Source organism: Citrus sinensis, chromosome 3, assembly GCF_022201045.2.
Source record: "Citrus sinensis cultivar Valencia sweet orange chromosome 3, DVS_A1.0, whole genome shotgun sequence".
In the NCBI taxonomy this organism is placed as follows: Eukaryota; Viridiplantae; Streptophyta; class Magnoliopsida; order Sapindales; family Rutaceae; genus Citrus; species Citrus sinensis.
The window spans coordinates 14,449,829-14,474,147 of record NC_068558.1 but is presented as its reverse complement, the minus strand read 5'-3'; the positions used below and the strand labels follow the sequence as shown (position 1 = coordinate 14,474,147).

At 32.2% G+C, this 24,319-nt stretch overlaps 2 protein-coding genes and 1 non-coding gene across 3 annotated transcripts; 2 read left to right on the top strand and 1 right to left on the bottom strand.

The window, feature by feature from the left end:
* The first annotated feature begins 2,317 nt into the window (after window positions 1-2,317).
* On the top strand, window positions 2,318-3,175 carry LOC127900594 (uncharacterized). The gene has a single exon (XM_052435751.1). It carries the CDS (start codon window positions 2,318-2,320, stop codon window positions 3,173-3,175), a length of 858 nt encoding a protein of 285 aa, XP_052291711.1.
* A 7-nt stretch (window positions 3,176-3,182) lies between these two features.
* LOC102610679 (cytochrome P450 CYP72A219-like) lies at window positions 3,183-18,127 on the top strand. The gene is made up of 8 exons (XM_052435750.1): window positions 3,183-3,356; window positions 8,054-8,086; window positions 8,177-8,554; window positions 8,906-8,998; window positions 15,826-16,035; window positions 16,139-16,383; window positions 16,563-16,941; window positions 17,702-18,127. The coding sequence occupies exons 1-8, from the start codon at window positions 3,183-3,185 to the stop codon at window positions 18,125-18,127; spliced, it is 1,938 nt and encodes a 645-aa protein (XP_052291710.1).
* Window positions 18,128-22,114: 3,987 nt separating this feature from the next.
* Window positions 22,115-22,218, bottom strand: LOC127901604 (small nucleolar RNA R71). Its single transcript, XR_008053848.1, has one exon. It is a non-coding gene; the product is annotated as a small nucleolar RNA R71 (small nucleolar RNA).
* Window positions 22,219-24,319: the final 2,101 nt, after the last annotated feature.

Here is a 24,319-nt window from a genome sequence, read left to right as displayed (position 1 = left end):
GGTTTCTTAAGATCCCCTATAAATGCATACTTTTTCCCCTTCCATAACCCTAAGTTCACAACGTTTATTCTTCTTCTCTGCTGCTCTTTACGCTCCTACCCAAATCTTAGGATTCAAACATTTGTTTAGGAGAGAATCAAAGCGACGGGTAAGTTATTCTCCCTATTCTCAACATATTTCTAATCACTCTATCTAGCTAGGGTTTATATTGGCACGATTCTAGATGGTTGTAGATCATAATGCATGATTTAGAATGTATTTAGGTTTTGTTTAGGGTTTTGATTTATTATGAGTTTAGTTAATCAATTCTTGACGTATTAAGCACAGGATAATTCTGGATAGCATGCGTATCTCGAATTTAAAGCTATATTTTCTGAATGAATTTTCTTATAAAATTTATATTTCTGGAAACTAGACATGTAGGGCTTCTTGATTAAAGTTTATTTCATTAAATTCGACTTCGTTTTCAATTTCATACGTATTTTGGAAATAGAAACCACTGCACTGGAAAACTGTGATTCCAGCATTGCGTTCGGATTCACAAGACTATTCGTACCATCAAATGAACTCGGAAAATTCTGAAAGTTTATATGTAGGTTAAAATATGTGTCTAGGATTCCCAGTTGTAATTTCATAATTTTCTGGTTAGTACTTTATTTTATAAAAATCACGGAACCCGTTCTGTTTGGTTTAGATTATGTGAAAACAGTTTCGAATTGTCTGAGAAGTAAATAGTTTTTAAAATGTTTTTGACATCGGATCCTCTTGTAAATTTTACATGGGGTACTCATGGATGTCCAGAATAGTTCTGTAGGATATTATATCATTCTGAGTTTTAGATTAAGAGTTAAAATTCTGAGAATCAGACCTGTACGGGTATGAATTAGAAAATCAGATTATTAGGATAAGTTATTAATTGTCATATATTGTATTTGTTTAAGGTATTGAAGGTGATTGAGGCTCTTAGAAGCTTAGAGGTGTGTTTATTCATTCATTTGTCGAGGTAAGTAATTTCATTCCTGGTATACTAAATATGTATAAGTATTTTGAGTATAAATGTTTTTATACTACTTAAAGGATTACTTGATTTTGATAATAAAATTAGTTTTATGTAAATGTTTTTAAGTTAAATTCTTTTGACAAAGTATTTTATGAATGCTTTTTAATATGTAAATGATTTTATGACATGACAATCTTTTATGATTTTATCATTAAAATGTTGTGCAAGCCTAAATTATTGTTATGAACTTTTATACATCTGATATGAATGTTTTGTACCCATATATGATTTCGATTACTGATGATTGTATGAGATTCCTAATGTTTTGGCTCATTGTCCATAGTTATTCTGATTCTATTTCTGATCGTAATATACGATATATCTGTCTGGACCAGTACTGAGTTTCTGTTCTGAGTGTGCACACGATATTCTAATTCTGTTTCTGGCCGGGTCACCGGGACTATAGGTGACACTATGTGACAAGAGCTAACCTTTTGTTTTTTGTATACGTATTATATGATTTTCTTCGTAAGTAAATATGCTTTTGAATATTCTGAATTATTAAGAATTTATGTTATGTTATCGTGATATATCGTTTTATGAAATTTATGGATTATGATATATGTTTTAAACAAAAGAAGGCTTGCAATATTTTTTTGTATCGATAGGCCTAGTATGTTAGAAATGGCTTTACTTACCGAGTTGACGGCTCACCCCTCGTCATTAATTTTTGCAGATTAAGTTTCTTTGAGAGGGGCGCTTAGCTTTGGAGTTAGTAATTTTCTGTTTCCGTTGCTATTTGAATAAGAGGAGGAATAGACTTGTGTTTCTATTTAGTTATTTCTATTATGAACGTGTAATTTAGAGTTTGAGACTTTTGTTATTTTTTTAATGTCCTCGGGAGAGATTAATTAGTATTAGACGTTTGAATTTGTGGATTTATTTGAATAAGATTGGAGGTATTTCAGTTTGAAACTTATGAGTATAGATTATGATTTGTGAGTAACCTCCTTCTTCACGTGCTCCACACGTGTTAGATTTGGGGTGTTACAATTGTGGTATCAGAGAAACTAGGTTAGGATTCTGTAGACTTTCTTTTACAGTTTAATTAGATTGTCTAATAAAATCAATTACATTTGTTTTGTAGACATGAAGAAGGACAATATGGGTATGAAAAGTGTCGAGAATAAGGGATGGACAGAAATTGACAGGACTGAACAATTTATCTTAGGACAATATGCGCGCTTGCACGACCTTTAGCTACGAATTATTTACCGTTTTTAATTATTTATTTATTCTCCGTGTTATAGTCAAAAGATGTCACATAGGGGAGGTGCTAGGCATGCCTCTAGCTCGAGAGATGTTTTAGGTATCGCTGACGACGCTGACCCAACCTTGCACGAGATGGCTAACGAAGGAAATCCTATGATGCGCGCAATGCTTAGATTGATGGAACAACAAAGTAAATTAATTCAAGATATGACTAGAGGCAGAGTTGGGGCACAAGAGAATGTGCCAGTTGAAAGGCAAGGTGGCGCAAGAGATCATGGGGCTATGGTGAACTTAAAACGATTTAAGAAATTGGGACCACCTACCTTTCAGGGGACTGCCGATCCCATGGATGCAGAGGCATGGCTAAAACAGATGGAGAAGATATTTGTGGCTATGGGTTGTAATGATGATCAAAGGGTAATATTGGCCTCATTTGTCCTTCAGGGTGAGGCAGACCACTGGTGGGATGCCAAATCTCGTCTCGTAAGGGCTGGCTTGCAAGATGCACCCATTACTTGGGAGTTATTTCTGGAGGTTTTTCATGAAAAGTATTTTCCTGAACGAGTTCGACATCAGATGGAGGCTAATTTCCTAAGGTTGACTCAAGGAACAAAGTCTGTTGCGGAGTATGAGGAACAATTTACTGCCCTCTCTCGTTTTGCTCCTACCTTGGTTGCTAATAAGGGTAGTAAGTGTAGAAAGTTCCTGGAAGGGTTACGTCCTAACATTAAAGGGCAATTGACCATCCTTAAGATTAACAATTATGCCGATTTGGTGGATCGAGCAATTTTTGCGGAGAAGGATATTCTTGAAGCTCAAGTTACAAGGGATCAGAGAAATAAGAAGAATCGACAAGGTGGACCGCAAAATGGAAGTTCTAATAGGCAGGGCCCTCACTCCTAGAAGTATAATGGTGGAGGTAACAAATGGGATAACAAGGGTGTTCCTGATGACACCGCTCGGAGGAACTACCCCATTTGTCGACATTGTGAAAGAAGGAACCCTGGTGAATGCCATTGGAAAACTGGAGCCTGTTTTGCTTGTGGAGAATCTAGGCATAGGATTATGGATTGCCCAAAGAGACGTAGCGAGACTACAAATACTCCGACTAACGAAGGGCAGAGGAAGAAACCGATGGTGCAAGGGCGTGTTTTTGCACTAACAGAAAAAGATGTTGAGGTGTCCATTGATGTAGTATCAGGTACATTGCCCGTATTCTCTAGAGAAGCCAAAGTTCTTTTTTATCCTGGTGCTACACATTCATTTGTATCTTGTGTGTTTGCCCGTTATGCTAATGTGCCTATCACACCACTCGATGCTCACGTGACAATTAGTACCCCTATGGGGGATTGCCAGTTAATAGATCATGTCTATAAGTCATGTGTGATCAGATTGTGTGATAGAGAATTCCTTGTGGATCTCCTATTATGAAAGTGTAATTTGGAGTTTGAGACTTTTGTTATTATTTTATGTCCTCGGGAGAGATTATTTAGTATTAGACGTTTGAATTTGTAATTTTTTATTTGAATAAGATTGGAGGTATTTCAGTTTGAAACTTATGAATAAAGATTATGATTTGTGAGTAATCTCCTTCTTCACGTGCTCCGCATGTGTTAGATTTTGGGTGTTATATGGAGCCACATTGCCAAGATAAGTCAGGTGACAGGTGACTACCCCTTGCTTATCTATTACACTATTAAAATTTAATAATAATAAAATAAAGAGAAGGAAGAGGTAGCTCATGCCCATGGGGGGGGGGGGGAACTAGGGCACGACAAAAAAAAGAGAGAAAAAGAAAAGAAGGGAGGAAGCAAAATCAGAGAAAAGGCAAAGAAGTGCAGAAGGGAGTGCAAGAAGGCATTAACTAAGAAAAAAATTTCTTCTCTTTTCTTTTGTAGTTAAATTTCTTGTAATTTATTTTGAAAATTTACTTTTTAATTCATAAATAAATTTAGTCATATTTTTAATTTTAGTTATTTTAATTTTAATTATGTGTAATTTAATTTCAACAATTATTTTTATTTTAATTAAGTTTAGCTAAATAATAATAATTAGGGTAAGGTGAAACTCTTAGTAGAAAAATATGAATTATCAAATTCTATTTTTAATTATATAAATTAAATTATTTTTTATTTGATTTTATCTATTTTTATATTTAGAAATTTTGATTTATTGTAGACAAATAAAGGAGTTTGGTATAATAAATTCTTAACACAAAGTGTGGTAAAATGGTATTTTGACTTTTTGTAGACAACTTGAATTTTGGTACATTAAGTATTTAATCCATAATAAAATTAATGGGAAAATAATGATGATTTATTCAATAAAATCTTTTGGACAATATACAAGACAAATTGAAAAGAATTTGCTAAATTATATTTTCTACTAAGTGGGTACATAGCCCTAACTACTTTATTTCTATAGTTTCACTTAAATTAAATAGCGTGTATTTAAATTTTATTTTTAGTTTTTAGACAATTTAAAGGAAATTACAAATTAAATCTTTTCCCTGTAGACTAGCCCCAAACTCACTAGATTATATTATAATAAGAAACTTTATAGTTGAGAGTAATCAACACTTTTTAAGTTGTGTCACGTATCATGAGATGATGGGGCTTAACTATTAAGTTGGAGCTAGCTCATGGGTCTACAATCCTTCTACTAGCTCAATTTTCAGTAAAACTCTAACTCTAATAAGTATCTATATAAAGGAGAAGGAATTAGAATGGACGTATCTTTACGTATAAATGTTTTTAAAAAGAAATACATAGTTATAAGATTTTCATCTCCTGCACGGTCTTTAGGGCTTTCTACGTGCCCACACATGTGAGGGAGAGACTATTGAGGATAACAGAGAAAATTGTAGCCAATTTTTTCTATGATTCTTCACCAGAAATTTACAGTATGTTTCTAATCGTATGCGTATAACCATAATCAAGAAAACTTTCTAGCTTCAAATATATGAAAATTTATATTTCAAACTTAATTTCTGACAAGACCTCACTTGTAAGTGCTTACTTTCTCTACACTCTCTTACAATGCTCAAATCTCTTAAACTCTCACATTTTAGAAACATTTTCTTCGAATGAAATGGTTTAGTATTTATAAGAGAACATTACTGTGCATGCATTCAATTATCACAACAAAATGTCTTACAAATCGGCAACCAATTTCATCTTTTCTGACAAATGGTACCAAAACTTTGGCCATACAAGAAGAGTTGAGAAAAAGTTGTTTTACTTGGTAAACAGATTGTGAGAGAGGTTGACGTCCTTGGGATTGCATTGTTGAGAGTGAAGAACTCAGTGGTAGGAATCTTATAGGATTTGAATTTGACAATGACTTGTATTGTTTATCTTGTTTAGATTAAAACATGTTATTGGATGTGGTCCTCAAGCTCGAGGGCCTATTCCTTTATATGATCGGGTCGAGTTTATTAAAAATATGAGTATCACAGGAGTTTATGCTCAGGTTTGGGTGTTTACTAGACCTGTTTCCTTTGCTTTTCTTTATTTATTTTATTGGTTTATTTTATTATGTTTTGCCACTATTTCAACTAGGGTTGGGAAAATTAAAAAATGAATCAGATTCAAATCAATCTGATTGAATTTTGGGATTGTTCAAATTGGTAAAAAAAACTCATTTGAATGCAATCAGAACTCAAATCCAACTTGAGTATGTTTGGATCGGATGAATAATTCGAATTAATTTGGATTCAAATTGGATTCGAATGTGCTAAAAAAAATTAGATGATTTGAAATTACCTTCAAGTTGCAATACAAAATTGAAATCACACAAATTAAGAAAAACAATGTAGCAAGCCAGCAAATGGAGAAAAGAAACATAGAAAATGAAAGTGTCCATTTTAACATCAATTCTTTTGTTAAGATCTTTAGTAACAGTTGCATCCCAAAAGCAGGGAAGTTGAATCAAACAATTAACTTTACAATCACCAAAAAACAAGAAGACTAACATGCAAGCAAAATCAAAAATAGATTCACAAGCAATTCAAAAGATCCAAAACTCTATAAGTTTTTCAAAGTCAAAAGTATCTTTTCTTACAACCCTTGCAATAAATAAATAAATGCAATGGCTAGGTTTGGGACTTCAACTTTTGCTTGCGCCTTCAGCTGGTATCGTGGCAATAAACGGCTCATAGGCTTAGCAACTGTTGGTTGGGACATCATTGGCGTGTAGTTAGGGATTTGAGACTTGACAACTAGCTGGCTTTTTCTCAAAAAGATTAGTTGGGTCGTGCAGCTGCAAGTGCTTTTTTGATTCTTTCTACTATGATTTAGGATTTTAAGGATTTAGGGTTGTCTATTCCCAACTATTGGTACTAGAAATTTGGAGGAATTAAGAAAAAAAATTGTTTTACTTGGGAAACAGGCTGTGAGAAAGCTTAATATCCTCGAGATTACCAAAGTTGAAAGTGAATAGCTTGGTGATAGGAATCTTGCAAAACAATAACCTATTATGGGTCACTGGGGTTGTTGCCGACATAGACCCTAATTAAGTCAAAGATCACGAGTGGTACAATAACAAAATAATAATAAGAGAGAGAAAAGAGAGTAGGAGAAAGGTTTGGAGGATATTGTATCTCTTCCTCCAATAAGCCTATTTCTCCTTATATACCTATTTCTCTTTATGATCCTACCTTTGAATAGTGACCTCTTTATTTATGAGAAATAATCATAATTATCTCTTATCTTATAAGATTTTAGTTTGGTGAAGATTAACACTTGTATTGTTTTATCCTGTTTAGATTAGGACATGTTATTGGATGTGGGTTCTTAGACTTGAGGTTTTATTTATTTATGTCATCAATCTGATTTTGTATTAATATGGGTATAACAACATGCATGCAGCTCCAACACTTCCAAATTATCAATTTTGGAGCTCACCAAAGGCACAATCAAGACATATGAGCTTTTGACTTTTCAACAGATAGTCTTGGCTTTCATTTAATTTTCTTTTTCCTATCACACACACATATTAAAAATATTCCAACCTAAAATCTTAGATTTGTTAAAATATGAAACAGTTATTAAGTCATATAATTATACTATTACACCATACGGTTTAATTATTTTTTCAAACTTTAACAAATCCATAATCTTGGACCATATGTGTGTGTGTGTGTGTGTGTGTGTGTGTGTGTGTGTATAGTTCTTTTTAAGTGAGGATATTTTCATTTTATTAAAGTGAGAATGTTTGTAAAATAATTAAAAAAAACACAGATTTTAATACATTAAAAACTATGTTTTTTGTTTGTTAAATATTAAAAAATATGATTTATTATAGCACTAATTTATAGCGTTTTATATCGAATGTCATCACAATCATACATTTTATAGCATTTTTCATAAAAATTGCTATTAAACTGAAATTTTATTAGATGTATAACATTACTATTATGACATTTTTTTAAAAGTTATAAAATAAATTGTTACTTAATAGTTTTTATGACATTTTTTGTAAAAGCTATTGGAAAAAAAAATTATAACATTTTTGAAGTGCTATAGAAATAAAAAAAATCATTAAAAAAATGATTTGTTGTGATGTTTTGAATTCGACCCCGTATTTTAAAAACACTGACAAAGAACTTACTGACAAACCTAGAAACAATGAATAAACTGTATTGATCAAATTATATTCTAGAGTGATTCATGAATATTATTGCATTCTAGACTTAAGTAGCTTTCATTTAAAAGTAGTTTCATGTTAATATCTTTTTTGTAGAATATTTTGTGATTTTTTAAAGTTGACCCTGTATTTCAGGAACATTGGGGAAGTACCATGTGTGCCCCAGAGGTAAACACTTAATATTGTTTTGAAGATTACAATATTTATATATGTTAAAAATGAGAAATTATGCCAATTCATTTTATATATGGCCAATAGAGTTCTCGACAAGCTTCCAAAAGAAAAAGGAAGGAAAGTTTATCGAGTAGGTCTGAGTCTGGAGATGCACCTATTACTGAGACAGACTTAACTAATGAAGATCTCAATGATGTCACATCCGAAAATCCGTATCAATCTTGCAATGAAGAGAATTTGACAAAGAAGAAACGTGGCCCTACTGTATGTCATGATGTGGCAAATGAAGATGGGAAGAAGATAGTCTTAGAATTGAATAATTTGGGGCAACCTATTGGAAAATCATTTGTGTTATATTCATCGTTTTATGGTAGTTTGGTAAAGGAGGTTGTGTCTATAAACTGTGATGATTGGAGATATGTTCCAAAACAGCAAAAAGCTTTGTTGTTGAGAGCACTCGAGGTAAATATGTACACATCTATTTTTAGAGTGCAGTTCAAATTATAACATGACACTAACATTAGTTATTTTTTATTTGCTTGAAACATTCAGCAGAAATTTGTTTTGGAAGGAGATGTAATCAAAAAGTATACGCTACAGATGATGGGAAAAGTCTGGCGAGCACATAAATCAAGATTGACAAAAAAGTTGGATGCTCAACCTAGTCTTGTCAAACCTACCGAGTGGGAGACTTTTATTAAAAAAAGACCTCAAAAGCCTTCATGGTATGTATGCTTATAGTCCTAGCTGAAACATTCATTCATGCATATTTTATTTTATTTAGAATGATGTAATTAATGTATATTAAAACAGGAAAAAAACAAGGTTTTTAAGGAAATGAGGGCGAAGCAAGATATTCCATATACTGAAAGTCGAATGGGATATGCTCGTATGCAAGATAAGATGGTAAATCTTTAATTATATTCAAACAATATAGTAGTTATCTAGCTAGCGTCTGTTATTACTTTGAGATATATATAGTTAATTCTGACTGAAAAATATTTTCATTACAGAAGAAAAACAGTTCAAATCCATCATAAATAACTCGAATTGATGTTTGGATTAAAGCACATACTAAAAATAATGGTGAACCATCTAGTTCAAAAGTCGTTGAAGTGAAGGTATGTGTCAAATTTATTGATGATAACTTAGATATGCTAGCAATTATTATTGGAAATATTATAATAAATAACTCTTTCTTGAGTTTAGGAAATGTATGAAGCTGAAAAAAATTCAAATTTGTCAGAAGCACAATCCTTCTGCTGAGTTGCGGAAAAAATATGCAGATATGGAAACAATAGAAGATGCTTTGGGAAGTTCAATTGCATGGCCAACGGAAGCGATTATTGTTATGGAAGATTAATTTTGGTATGAATGGTTAAAAGTTTAATTGAAGACAATATTTTGACTTAGTGTTTTGGTTAGGTGATTTTGATGGGTCTAAGGGTAGTGTTTTGGTTAGATGATTTTGATGAGTCTAATGGTATATATCATTGTTGGAGTGACTATTGGTATTTGTTAAACTTGGCATTCACAGTTTTGAATGATGTTTACTGTAATGCTAGGTCTTATTTTGGACATTAACTTTAGTTTGCCTTTGTATATGTATGATATTAATTTTTTCACTCTTAAAATACTTGATGGTATTTGTTGTTCATGAATTAATGAAATGTAGTTTATTCCTTTTGTTAAAATTGTCAGTTTTAATTATAAATCATATTGTATTCTATTATGTTATAAATATCTAATAAATGTTATAAAGTAAAAAAAAAGTTACAAAATTAACCAAGCACAATAGCATTCCTGAAAAGAGTAATATAGCATTATCAAACTTCATAAAATGCTATCAACAGTTTGTAGTGTGAAAACATGTTATGGCGTTTCGGCTAATGCTATAGACTCTTCAGCTAAATTATAACATTGATATAAATGCTATAAATTACTTGAATAACAATTATTCCTTTAGCATTTAAAAAACGTTATACACAAATAGCACTCCAAAAAACGCTCTACCATGATATTTGATAACGTTAAATAAATGTTATTATAGTTTTATAACAACATTTAAAAACTACTATACATCGATAGCGGTTTTTAAAAATGCTATAGAGAAAAGATAGCATGGGCAATCACGACATTAAATAAACGCTATAATAACGATAATATAACATTTTTTGAGCGCTATGAAAAGTCATATTTGTTGTAGTGTTTGTATGTTAAAAAGTCATATTACTCTTTAAGAATAAATCTCAAACATAAAAATTATAATTATGTCATGAAAGTAAGAGTAATTAAAAAAATGAAAAATATTAGGGACCTATGGGTTATTCTCCCAAAAGCAGGAATAATAATAATAATCGTTTTCGAAAATTTTCAACCTAAGAGTCTATTTCTAAAGATTTCCTATAATGTTTTAAATTATATATCGAGCGAGGATAGACAAAGATTTTTTTTTTAATAATCAATCTGTATTTCTTTAATTTTTCCATTCTGTGATCAGCTTTTTTAGTATCCACATGATGATCTTAGTTCACTGAGAGTGATTCATACCAACCATGAGAACTAATAAATTAATAATGACATGTCAGTGGGCTCCTAGGCCTAGCCCATTTTATTTTTGGAGTGTAAGGTGCAATTTTGTGATATAGTATACTATGCTCTTCACAATAAGATAAAAATTCATTTCAAAAGTATTCACCAGCTCTATCAATACCAATCACTTTAATTTTCGTTTCCTTTTTATCCTCAACTTGAGCTTTAAAATGTTTAAAGAAAACAAAAGCTTCATCATTATAGACATTAAATGCACATAAGTAAATTTTGAAAGTTTGTGTATTATGTTGCATTCTTATTATATATCTTCCTATCTTTATCATTTAGTTTTAGGTCAGGCATCGTTTGATATTATCAGTAAAACGTTAAAGATAATTTATTTTATAAGTTTCAACAAAAATAGTGTTTGATAAAAATTTTTAAAATCTATTTTATTTCATTTTGACAATAACTTTTATGGGCTTTTGTAGATAGGTGGAGGGTTGCTTTTTAAAAGCACCTTATTAAAAAACTATTGTACACTTGAAGTTCCTATTATAATTAAGTTTATAATCCTATTACTTAAACAAAACAAATGATTATAGGTAAAAGGACTTTTACATCCCAAGATTTGGAGAAATTGTCATATAAATCCTCAAGTTTTTAATAAGAGAGGCCAATGCTCCATGTTGACTATAATACCCTTTAACTCTGTTAATCCAAAAGGAATTGACTCTAATATTTTATAATAAATAGAAATATATATAATATAAAATAAATATAATATTATTAAATTTAAAATGATTTCGGTATTTAAAAGATAGTTTAACATTTTACAATTTACTAGACATCTTTTTATTATATTAAAATAAATTTTGTAATATTAAAAACATTGTAATAAAATAAATATATAAAATTTTAAATTATTTTGAATATAAAACAAAATAATTTTAATATTATTAATAGGTGAGATATACTTTATTAATTGTAAAATCTATTTAACCTAAAGATTTATTTAAAATCTTTATAATTTTTTTATAAGAAATACAAATATAGTAGTAAAATAAATTTATTTTAAATATTAAAATATAATATAATATTTTATTATATTTATATTTATGAAAAATTTTAAATTCAATTATTGTGGTTACTATATTTAAATGATATTATGATTAAAAAAATGGATCTTAGTGTCCCTTATTAAAAATTCAGGGGTGTGCACAACCATTTTTTTCCAAATTAGACGTCTTTTTTGTGATTATATTATATTTTTACATGAACTCTATGATGAAAATGGTAACCATAGTTTATCATATTACCACAACTACATATTACTTTTTATTTTATGTAGATTTATGTATTATGTTATGAATTTTATTATATCTATATAACATATTATGAAGTTCGTTAGATTTTAATTAATTGATTTTTTCACTTTTTGCATATTTATGTATGTTAAAATGAAAAAAAGCCGTGTCGAGAGTATTTACTAAACTTACTCTGGAAAAATAAAAGGCAATTTAAATTTATGTTCACCTTAATTATTACACAATAAATTATATTTTAGTAATAAAATTTACTAAACATGTATATTTTGCTTTTGTAAAATGAAGACAAATTGCATATAAATTGGGATGACGTGTGTGCTTACGTAAGACAGCCAGACGAAAATTCATTACCTATCCACTATCCAGTAGACACCCGTTGTGATTTTGAAAAGCCCGCTCTTTTGCTTTTGTTTGAGGATGAAGGATGAGCACCATGACGCACTAACATACGACAAAAGAGTGGTGCTATTAGCACCCCTCCGTTATCCTTTCCAAACCCCTTTTTCGTATCTTCTTTAATTTCTAAAATTGCCTTTATAAAAATTTCTAGCATTCTAATAAAGTTAGTAATTTATGAAAATTTCACAAAATTATATTTCCTATAAAAATAAATTTTTAAGTGAAAAAATACTTTAGATTAGATTCTTACTCTTTTACAATTGACTTCTAAAAAAAATTGTAAGTTTTAACAGTTTTTAGTAGAGAAAAAACTAGGAGAAAAATCATATGTAGATTTAATTAGATAAGACTTTAAATTTAATGTAATTTAGAATATAAATGACAAAGTTTTAAAAACATAACAAGAGAACTTTTATAAGAAAAATGTAGGGTTGCCAATAGCGTCACTTGAAAAAAACTTAGGTAGTACCGGTCTGTTACTAGCTGAGGTGATAAGATTGGTTTATTATTATATATTTTGTCATTTGGTGAAGTAGTAAGTCCATAACAAGACTATTCTTTTTATTTTATATGTCAAAGTAAAATTCATTAATAATTTTATTTTAGGATTTAATATTTTGTCAAATGATAGAGTGTCAATGGCTGCTCCTTTACTTCATTCAATAGGCTAAAATTATAGGCTATTCCTGCTTGTTTTTCTCCAAATATGGCATTACACACATTTTTAGATTCATGAAAAATTCTCGGGTACACTTCTAGTGCACTGATCTCTTTCCACTTACTCGTCCTCATGATCATCATTATTATTGTTATGCGCGCAAATTATAAAAATATTTATACACACGACATAACGAATAATGCAAAATTGACCCAAAATATTAAAAGGTCCTTTGTTTAATCATGACAAGATAGGACAATCGAGTGAAATATTGTTTTACCTGGGTGAGACTATTTGAATTAAAAAATATTACTTAGTGAACTCATTTTCTTTATAAATCCACTATTAAAATCTAAAAAATAATTTTTTTACTGTACACCATAAATTTTAAAAAGAGAAATTATCATTGCACCACTTTTATTTTGCCTTATATTTATCTAATCATTATAAAATTTTAATATATACTTTGCACCACCTTTGTTTTCACATTTGTATCAACTAGCCACTTTTACATTAACACTATTAAATAATTTTAATAAAATGACAATTTTACCCCCAAATAAATTAAAAGATTATTTTATCTTATAAAAACTTTTAAAATTAAAAATTATAATCATAAAATATCCCTAAATTTAATAAAAAAATAAATCCCAAATAGAAGTGCTCAACTGATTTTTACTAAATTTAGATTTTACAAAATTTTAATAATTATTTTTATTAAAAATTATAATTTTACAAAATTTTAATAAAAATAAATGAATTTATTTATTAAAAAAATTATAATTTAATAAAATAAAAATTTTAAAAATAATTGAATTTATTTATTAAAAGAATAAATCCTAAAATTTTAGTAATTTAGGGGATTTTTATTAAATCCCAAAATTTTTGCAATTATTTTTATAATTATAATTTTATATTCAAATAATTTTTATTAAAAATAAAAATTCTAATTTTGGGATTTATTTTTATTAAATTTAGGGATATTTTTATCATTATATTTTTTTATAAAATAAAATGCTCTTTTAATTTATTTGAGGGTAAAATTATCATTTTATTAAAATTATTTAATAGTGTTAATGCAAAAGTGGCTAGTTGATACAAATGTGAAAAGAAATGTGATGCAAAGTACATGTTAGAATTTTGTAGTGATTAGATGAACATAAGACAAAATAAAAGTGGTGTAATGATAATTTCCCTGATAAAAATAATCTTTACTATAAAGAGTGAGACTATTAGCACCATGTAACTTTTTTTTCAAACCCCTTTTCTACCAAAAATCTACTTTAATTCCCAAAATATCCCTTTTCATTTTTTCAAATTTTTTTATTCAAAAAGAAAAATAATTCAATTTCTTCCAAATAACTCTAATTACAAATATTATTTTTATAAATTTTTGAATTATTAAATCATACATAGTTTACTCAAAAAAATCAAATACATTTACAAATTAAGTAGAATTAAAGTGGACTCAAATACCTATTATTTATTTTTAAAATTAAAAATAAGTTTAAATTAAAAATAAGTTTAAATTAAAAATAAGTTTTGTAAATTTCTCAAGAAAAAAGTTGTTTGTGAGGAAACAAAAATTGTAAAAGTCTTTGGTGCAGTTGTATGGGTATAAAGAGTTGAAAAGAGAAATATAATAGTATAACTAGATTTATTTTATCTTTTAATGCAATTGCAATAAGAGAGGGGTTTTATAAAGATTATAGAGGGATGCCAATAGTTCAACTCCACTATAAAATTACCATGGACTGCTTTCTCAACTTAACACCCATCATTAACTTCCCAATATATACGGGGCATATCAGTAGAGCAGGGGAACTTAACACTATCATTAGTGTCCATTTAGAGTTTTAAAACAAATTGAGATTAACACGATAAGTCAAAGACCTATCAGCGTAATAGAAGAGTGTGAACTATCCCTTTTAGCCCTCTTGAGAGCGTTGATTTTCTCAAGTATTTTGCATTAAACTTTTCTTGTGGCGTCTATGTTTTGTCTTTATTAAATAGTGAAATTATTCTAAAATTACAGTCTGAAATTTAGAATAATAGAAGAATGTAGAAAACGAACTACATAGATAATTAAGGAGTGTAGATCTAGTATATTAGAATTACGGTTCATTAGAAAAATGGGTGTATAAAGTAGATTTTGTTTGTTTTTCTGTATTCTTGGACCTTAGATATAATTTTGATCAAGGGTGTGGTTTGGTAATAAATTCTTTTATTTAAATAACGGGTTTAAGAAATAAATTTATAGATTCAAATAATCTCACCATGTACTTTTGTTTTCCTAACATTAAGAACCAAAAATACTCACAAAGGTAAACTAGAACTTTCACTCAAAGATAGGGTATTACTATAATTTCACTACAATTTTCAATTATGTCATTGTCAGTACAATCTTCTTTCAACATACTGTAACCTTTATTGCATTTTTCAACAAATTCTTTTGTAGAAATTTTTATGAGTGCGGATATGTTCAACATACTGTAAGCTTGGTTTATTACATAGGACTTCAATCAAAGATGTGTTACAAGAGTAAAAAAATACACGCTCAAATCTTGTGCTTATTGTTGGAGGGTGTGGCGGCATAATTTTGAATGCTCTTTTAGTAGTCTTGTTTCCTCTTTATAATGAAACTTTGTATTGGCTGAAATGGAGTAGCTCTCGCGTTGGAAGTTAACCACTATAAATCTGTGCCCTATGGTGTTTTCTTAGCTTTTATTCTCTAATTTCTAGAAAAGGTTTAGGATTCTATAATTCATCCATAACACTTATGGCTAACAAAATATACTCCTAAAATTACACGTAAGAATTCTTTCATATGGCTGGGTCCAAGACCGAATATAAACATAACGGACCCCAAAATGATAAGGGAAATTTTGTTGAAGTATGATATCTTTGAAAAACAGGTAAGCCCAATTTCGAAGCTGCTGGTCTCTGGGATGGTGGTGTATGAGGGTAAGCAGTGGTTTAAAGTTAGAAAAATCGCCACTCCAGCCTTCCATCAGGATAAGCTGAAGGTTCATTTTCAACTTTACATTTCATTTGATCAGACACATGGCAATTCTTATTTTTACATGACCTATGACATTAGTTGACAATTTCTTCCGTTTTTTTTATTAGAATATGTTACCCACAATTCAGAAGAGCTGTAACGACATGCTAAGCAAATGGAAGACTTCGATTTCAAAGGAAGGATCCAGTGAGTTAGATGTGTGGCCTCATATTCAAACTTTGACAGCGGATGTCATTTCTCGAACAGCATTTGGCAGTAGCTTTGAAGAAGGAAGAAAAATATTTGAAGTGCTACGTGAACAAATGAATCTTTTGATTCAAGCTTTAATGTTTGCTTATATTCCAGGATGGAGGTAATTTTAGTTAATGAACTTAAATGATTTCATCTAGTACCGATCCTATGGCCTGAGCTATACTAATCATTTAAAGATCCAGTGCCATGTGAGTGTTTAGAAAAGTGTTGTCAAATGTTTTAGCATATGAATAATTTCGGTGTGCCTTGCACTTAATTACAAGAATTTTTCATTTGTAGGTTTGTACCAAATAGACTGAATAGAAAATTGAAAAGCAATCACCATGAAATGGGAGAACTGGTAAAAGGTATCATTAATCAAAGAGAGGAAGCTCTGAAAGTTAAAAAAGCCAGCAATAATGAGGACTTGTTGGGCATATTGATGGAATCAAATCACAAAGAAATTCAGGAGAAGGAAACCGGAATGAGCGTTGATGAGGTGATTGAAGAGTGCAAGCTGTTCTATCTTGCTGGGCAGGAAACTACTGCATCATTGCTTGTGTGGACAATGGTTTTGTTATGCATACATCCTGAATGGCAAGAACGAGCAAGGGAAGAGGTTTGTCAAGTTTTTGGTAATAGAGAACCAAAATTTGAAGAGCTGAACCAGTTGAAAGTAGTAAGTAATTTTAATCTTAATTAAATATCTATAGCTTTTTTAATTTGTTGAAAATTATTGAATTCGTGACAATTTTTAGGCGTCAAAGTCTGGATTTACAATATATATGATTAGGATTCTAGGCTGGTGTAGAATTATTTTTATTCTAATCATAGGTCAAATTTGGAATATCCAAACATCCGCACCTGAAAACTACTTCTTAAGTTGATACCACTTGAATTTCTTAACCTGAACAGTGTTTGTAAATATTTTACTATCAAAGATAGAGGAAGCCACATAAATTGGAGAAAATCTTGGGAGGTGCAAACGGTACCGAGTCATCTTACCACAACATTAGAATTTTGTTCTGTGATTTTCACAACTAACCCACCTTAATATATTTGTTATCACTCACCAAGAACAATGAGTTTCCTAGCTTGAAGAAATAATTCCAGGCTATGGTACAGGTAAGCAAATTGAGTTCTATACAAGGTACTTAGGTTATGGAGTAGTTATGGCCATGGCAGTTCGTTATTGGAAATGATAAAACCTATAAAAATGTCCAGGGTTCAAATCCCTTCTTATACCGGCAGTGCGAAGGGATTTGTTATATATGTATGTAATATTTTAAAAAATCATAATTTAAAATTTACAACTAGTAATAGCTTCTTTTGCAAACCAAAAGACGGGAAATAAGTGGAATTTAGGACCTTAACTAATTTTTTTTGGTCTCCCAAAATGTAGTAAAAGATTGCACAAATGATTCTGTTTTCTGTTGCAGGTAAGCAAAATTCTGTACGAGGTACTGAGATTATATTCACCAGCACCTCTGCTTACTCGAGCTAATTTTAAGGAGATTAAGCTAGGAGAATATATTATACCACCTGGAGTTTTTCTTTCATTGCCAATAATTTTTGTTCATCGTGATCATGAATACTGGGGCGATGATGCAAAAAAGTTCAACCCAGATAGGTTTTCGGAAGGAGTTTCAAAGGCATCGAAGAATCAAATTTCATTCTTCTCATTTGGTTGGGGTCCTCGAATTTGCATTGGACAAAACTTTGCTCTGTTGGAAGCAAAACTTGCTTTAGCAATGATTTTGCATAAGTTCACTTTCCAGCTTTCACCAACTTATGTGCATGCTCCTACTCGTGGTATAAGTGTATATCCACAGCATGGTGCTAACATCATTTTACACAAAATTTAGTATGTATTACCATCGCAAGTTTTCAGAATTCATGCCATGTAATATATAGAGTAAGAAGTTTCTTATTTTGAGGTAATGATTTGTTGTGAAATTAACCCTAGTATCACTGGATTAATTACACCCCAAGATCTAACTCAGACTCCAAGATTTAAGAATCAAACCTAAGCTAATTGAAACAACCACCAGATCAAAGAAACACAACTCAAAGAATCAAGAATACACAAAGACTTAAGTGGTTCAGCACCTTTGAGGGTGGCTACATCCACTGGAGAAAACAACTCATGGAGCAACTTTATTAAGCTTAAAGTTTAGAGAGATGATAACTAGCAATACAGAGAACAATCAGCAAAACTTACTTCTCACTACAGCTTCCTTATCATTCTCTCCTCGATGCATCCAGACTACACCAGAACCAGCATATATATATATCAGTTGTTGCTGGCGTTACACATCCAAAAGATTCCCTCCAAAATCAACAGCCTTAACTAACTGATCACGAGCTTCTCACGCGCAAATTAAAGCCTCTCTTAAACGACAACAAGCCATGTCGTTTAAGCTTAGAATAGGCGTGTGTTAACCACGTGAGAGTTTAATGGTTTTGGACGACCTCACCAAGTTGTCAATTCTAGAATCTTGATCAACTGAAATGACATGTCACTCATCTTTGCAACTTTAATACGACAAGTTGTTCACATGAGTTTGAGTTCATTTCAACAATCTCCACTCTAAACTCAACACTCATAGCTCCCTCCTTTCTCATTGTCCTCTCCCCATCTGCTGCTTCTTAAAACCTACAGATTCCTGCTAAGTTCGTGTAAAGGAAGAACTTGGCAGTGGACACAATCTTGGTTAACATGTTAGCTGGATTTTATTCAGTATAAATCTTCAGCAACTTCATAGTCCCTCTTGATACCTCAAGCCTTCCAAAATGCAACTTAACATTTATATGTTTTGTCTTCTCGTGATGAGATTGATTCTTGCTAAGATGTATAGCACTCTAGTTGTCACTGTATACTGTTACAGTCTCTTGCTTAGCTCTCAACTCAGTTGTCATGCCTTTCAGCCAAATTGCTTCTTTGAAAGCTTCAGTTGCTGCAGTATACTTTGCCTCTGTAGTGGACAAAGCCACTATATTCTGTAATGTTGCTTTCCAACTAACTGTGTAGCTCCCCAGAGTAAACAAATACCCTGTCTGTGACCTTCTTTTATCAAGATCACCAGTAAAGTCAGCATCTACATAACCAATTAGTGTGTGTCCATTTTTATCTTCTCCACCATAAACCAAACCAACCTCTATAGTCCCCTTAGGTACCTCATAATCCACTGAATAGCTCTCTAGTGTTCATAGCTTGGATTTGCCATAAACCTGGTCACCAAACTCACAACATGTGAGATATCAGGTCTGGTGAGTACCATGGTGTACATAAGGCTACCTACTGCACTTGAATAGGGTATACATGCCATTTTCTATTGTTCTGCATCAGTTTGATTGCACTGAGCAGCATACAACTTGAAATTGTTTGCCGATGGTGTCTGCACTTACTTAGCATCATTCATTCCAAACCTCATCAGAACTTTCTAAATGTAGCTTTGTTGAGTTAAGAACAAAATCTTCTTGCTCCTGTTCTTGATAATATCCATCCCTAGAATTCTCTTAGCTTCCCCAAGTACCTTTATTTCAAATTTCCAATTAGCATGCCATCTACATACAGCAGGAGATATATCATTCCCCCTCCACTTATCTCTTTGAAGCATACACAGTGTTGAGTGTTAGAAAATGCATATTTATAAAGGAGAAAACCGTCATTTTACATTTCAAGTCTTACTAACAACCGTTACTTTTATGTATTTAACATTCTTGTGATTTAATTACGTGTGTTTTATTTTAATTAAGTAATTTATGTATTTTAGGGGCATTATAGTCATTTAACAATAAAGGAGAGATCAGACGGCAAAACGGACATCACTTTTGAACTCAGGACGGTCGAAAACCTTAGGAGGAGCATAAAAGGAAAAATGACACTATTCACATGTACGGTACTATTCACGTATACGGGACTGTATACGTTATTGTTCACGGCACTGTTCACATAGACGGATCGATGACGTGGCATTGACCGATGATGTGGCATTGACTGATGAGGTGTCACGATCCTGTTGGACTAAAATTCTTATGTACTGTTGATGGTGACGTGGCAGCATATCAGTGGACGAAAAATCTCGCGTACGGTGCATGCATCACACAGGATTATTTTCAACCAAACCGCGTTACTGTTCATCCGGGTCAAACCGCGTTACTATTCAAAGTCGGGTCAAACCGTGTTATTGTTCATCCGCGTGGTCAAACCGTGGACTGTTGACTAATGACGTGGCGCAATCATGAGCGTCCAAACTGTTTTTAATCCGATGGCCATGATTTACTCCATGTATCTATAAAAAGGGGGCCCCTCCCCCCTAATTTGATATCTCTGAATCCATTTTTGGGATCCATTTTCTGTAATTCCCTCTCCATCTTGTATTTTCTTCGTATTTTAATAAATTCCCATTTTGCCCCTAGTTCAACTATGAGTGGCTAATTTTCTTTCAAGCTTGGGTTGAAGGTGAAGTCTCAACATGTGTCATGGGCTTAATTTGGTAAATTTATTTTCTCTTCCCCTCTAGTTTTTGTGGATGTTTTGACTTCTCGTCGACAAATAATACTAATCTTGTCTAGTACCGCCTTGGTTACACCGGCCCTCTAGTACAAGGTTATTATTATTTGGCACGATAAGCCCTTAGCACCATATTGATTAGAGCGTGGTTCATGAGGTTTGGATTCCCCCCTCATGATTTAATTGGCATTAATACGGATTATTTAGCCCATGATGCATGTTGATACGGATCCAGATACCCAAGTACGTCATTTCAATAGAATTCTCTTCAATTTATTCTCACCATTTCAATACCAATTTTAGAATTTATTCTCTCCATTTTAATTTAAGTTTTAGCATATTCCAATCATTTCCACCACAAATCCAATCACCCATTCACAAAATTAATTCTACACAATTAAAATCCACCTCCTCGTGGGATCGACACTCGTCACCATTAATCTATACTACAACAGATTCGTGCGCTTGCGAGTACATTAAAATTTGCACAACAAGTTTTTGGCGCCGTTGCCGGGGAGGTAAGTAATTTTAATTCATAGAATTAAATTTTTTTTTAATAATTTCTTTTATTTGTTTTCTTGTATTTTTTTATTATTAAAAAAAAATAATAAATCTACATTTAAAGATTAGTATTTCTTTTCTTTTTCTCTTCCTTAAAATTCTGTAATTTAATTTTCAATTTATTTTTCTTTGTAATTTTTTTTTGTTTATCTTATTAATTTATTTCACGTATTTGTTTTTGTGTATTTTTATAGAAAAGTTTTAATAGCGCAATAAGGTTAGTATCGTAATTTCTCCCTCTTCTTTATTTTTATTTGTTTTGTTCCCATCTTTATTTTCATTTTATCTGTTTTGCATGCATGGTCGTAGGTCATTATTACCTAATCTTGAACCTATAGACCTTGAATTAGAAAAAACACTTCGCACACAAAAGCACATTAAAAATAAATTTGAAATGGATTTGCAACCACAAGAGAGGCCATTTAAGGACTACTTCAGTCCCTTAGCTAATTTGAGCACATCATGCATAAAATACCCAAATGTAGCTGCTAGGAGCTTTGAACTAAAACCTAGTGTGCTAAATTGTCTCCCCACATTCTATGGCTTAGAAAATGAGGACCCATATAATCATCTGAATGATTTTCATGCTATTTGTCAAACTTTTAAATACGAGAATTTTTCAGACGATGATGTTAAACTCAGATTATTCCCATTTTCTTTAAAGGATAGAGCTCGTTCATGGCTTAATACATTGCCTGCTAATAGCATTGCATCATGGGAACAAATGGTAACTAAATTTTTGAATAAATATTTCCCAGTGCATAAAACCAATACTATTCGCAGGGAAATCTCGGAGTTTACCCAGAGAGAGGACGAGCAATTTTTTGAAACATGGGAGCGATTCAATGGGCTACTCTTGAAGTGTCCACATCATGGGTACGAGAAATGGCACCAATGCCAATACTTTTTGGAGGGATTACTACCAAATGTGCAAGAATGGCTAATGGCGACAAGTGGAGGAGAGCTAATGTCAAAAAGTGCATCCGAGATTTGGGAATTCTTTCAGCGACAAGCGGATAATTCCCAACAACGGAGTCGATCACTCAGGAATACTAGAAGAATTAAAGGAGTAAATGAGGTTCAAATTGGCGAGTCAACTTCGGGAATCAAAGAAGTCAAGGAGATGGTTGAAGGTCTTGCTCGACAAATAGCATCGTTATCGACTGCTAAATCAACAGAACCACATGACCATGACTCATACTCAGATCAAGCCAATGCCATAGGTGTAATGAGAAAGCCATCAAATTACAACCCATACTCCAACACATATAACCCTGGATGGAGAGACCACCCCAATTTTTCATGGTCTCAAGGACTCCAACAGAATGGACCAGCAGCTCCAGCTCCACCAATGCAACCAATTCCTCAAATTTCTCAAGCCTCTCAGCCACCATTTAGACCATACAATCAGAACCAGAATTACTCTCAGCCCAGACCATGGGAGGATTCATTCCAGAATCTTAAGAATCTTACTCACTCCACGATTGAGCAACAGAACCGCACCATTGATGGACTACGAAATGAGTTGAGAGCAGGCTTCAACTCACAAGCTCAATCAATTTCAAGCCTCGAGAAGATGGTGGGACAACTTGCTTCTTCAGTTCAGACCTTGGCAATGACTGTTGAGAAAGGCAAGTTTCCAAGTCAACCAGTACCTAATCCTAAAGGAGTGCATGAAGCAAGTACCAGTTCACCACAGCAGCATGGAGAGGTCAAAGCAGTAATGACCTTGCGAAAAGGAAAAGAAGTCGACAACAAAGTGGAGATGCCGGTGACAAAAGAAAATCAAATTGTTCCTGTGAGTGTTGAGGACTCATCACCGGAGGAGAAAGAAGAAACCAACCCACGAGAATACGTTCCCAAAGCTCCATTCCCCCAGAGGTTAGCTAAAGGCAAGAAGGGAAAATCCACAGGTGAGATTCTTGAAATCTTCAAACAGGTAAGTGTTAACATCCCCTTACTTGATGCTATTAAACAAGTTCCATCTTATGCCAAGTTTCTTAAAGACCTTTGTACTAAAAAGAGAAATATGCATGTTCAAAAGAAGGCATTTTTAACTGAAAACGTTAGCTCTATACTCCAACATAAAATTCCTTTAAAATGCAAAGACCCAGGCTCCCCCACTATCTCATGTAGTATAGGGAACCACACAATTGAGAATGCTTTATTGGATTTAGGAGCTAGTGTAAATTTGTTGCCTTATTCAGTATTTGTGAAACTTGGACTGGGAGAATTACACCCAACTCCAGTGGTGTTACAGCTTGCAGATCGGTCTACGAAAATACCTCGTGGTATTGTGGAGGACGTGCTTATCCAGGTAGACAAGTTTTATTTTCCTGTTGATTTTATTGTAATTGACACTCAACCAATACAGGATTCAAGGAAGCACATCCCCATTATTCTAGGCCGACTTTTCTTGGCAACTGCGGATGCTCACATTCAATGCAAGACTGGAAATATGCAGTTGTCCTTCGGCAACATGACTATGGAGCTAAACATTTTCAACATTGCCAAACAACCTCACAATGCAGATGATGAAATTGTTGATGTGGATTTAATAGAAGCATTAGTTGATGATACTTTTGTTTCAAACCTTAGTGATGATCCTTTACAAACATGTTTAACTCACTTTGGTTTGAATTTTGATATTGACAGATCGGTCGATGAGGTCAACGCTCTACTTGACTCAGCACCATCTATGGACACTAATAAATGGAAGTCAAAAGTTGAACAACTAGCACCATCAGAGAAGAAACTCATCCCATCATCAGAATCACCACCGAAACTCGAGCTCAAACCATTGCCCAACACTTTGGAATATGCATTTTTGGGAGAAGAAAGTACTCTACCGGTAATCATCTCAGCATCCCTCAATGATGAACAAAAAGGTAAGTTGTTGGATGTTTTGAAAGAGCACAAAGGGGCATTAGGATGGACCATAGCAGACATTAAAGGTATAAACCCAGTAGACTGCATGCAT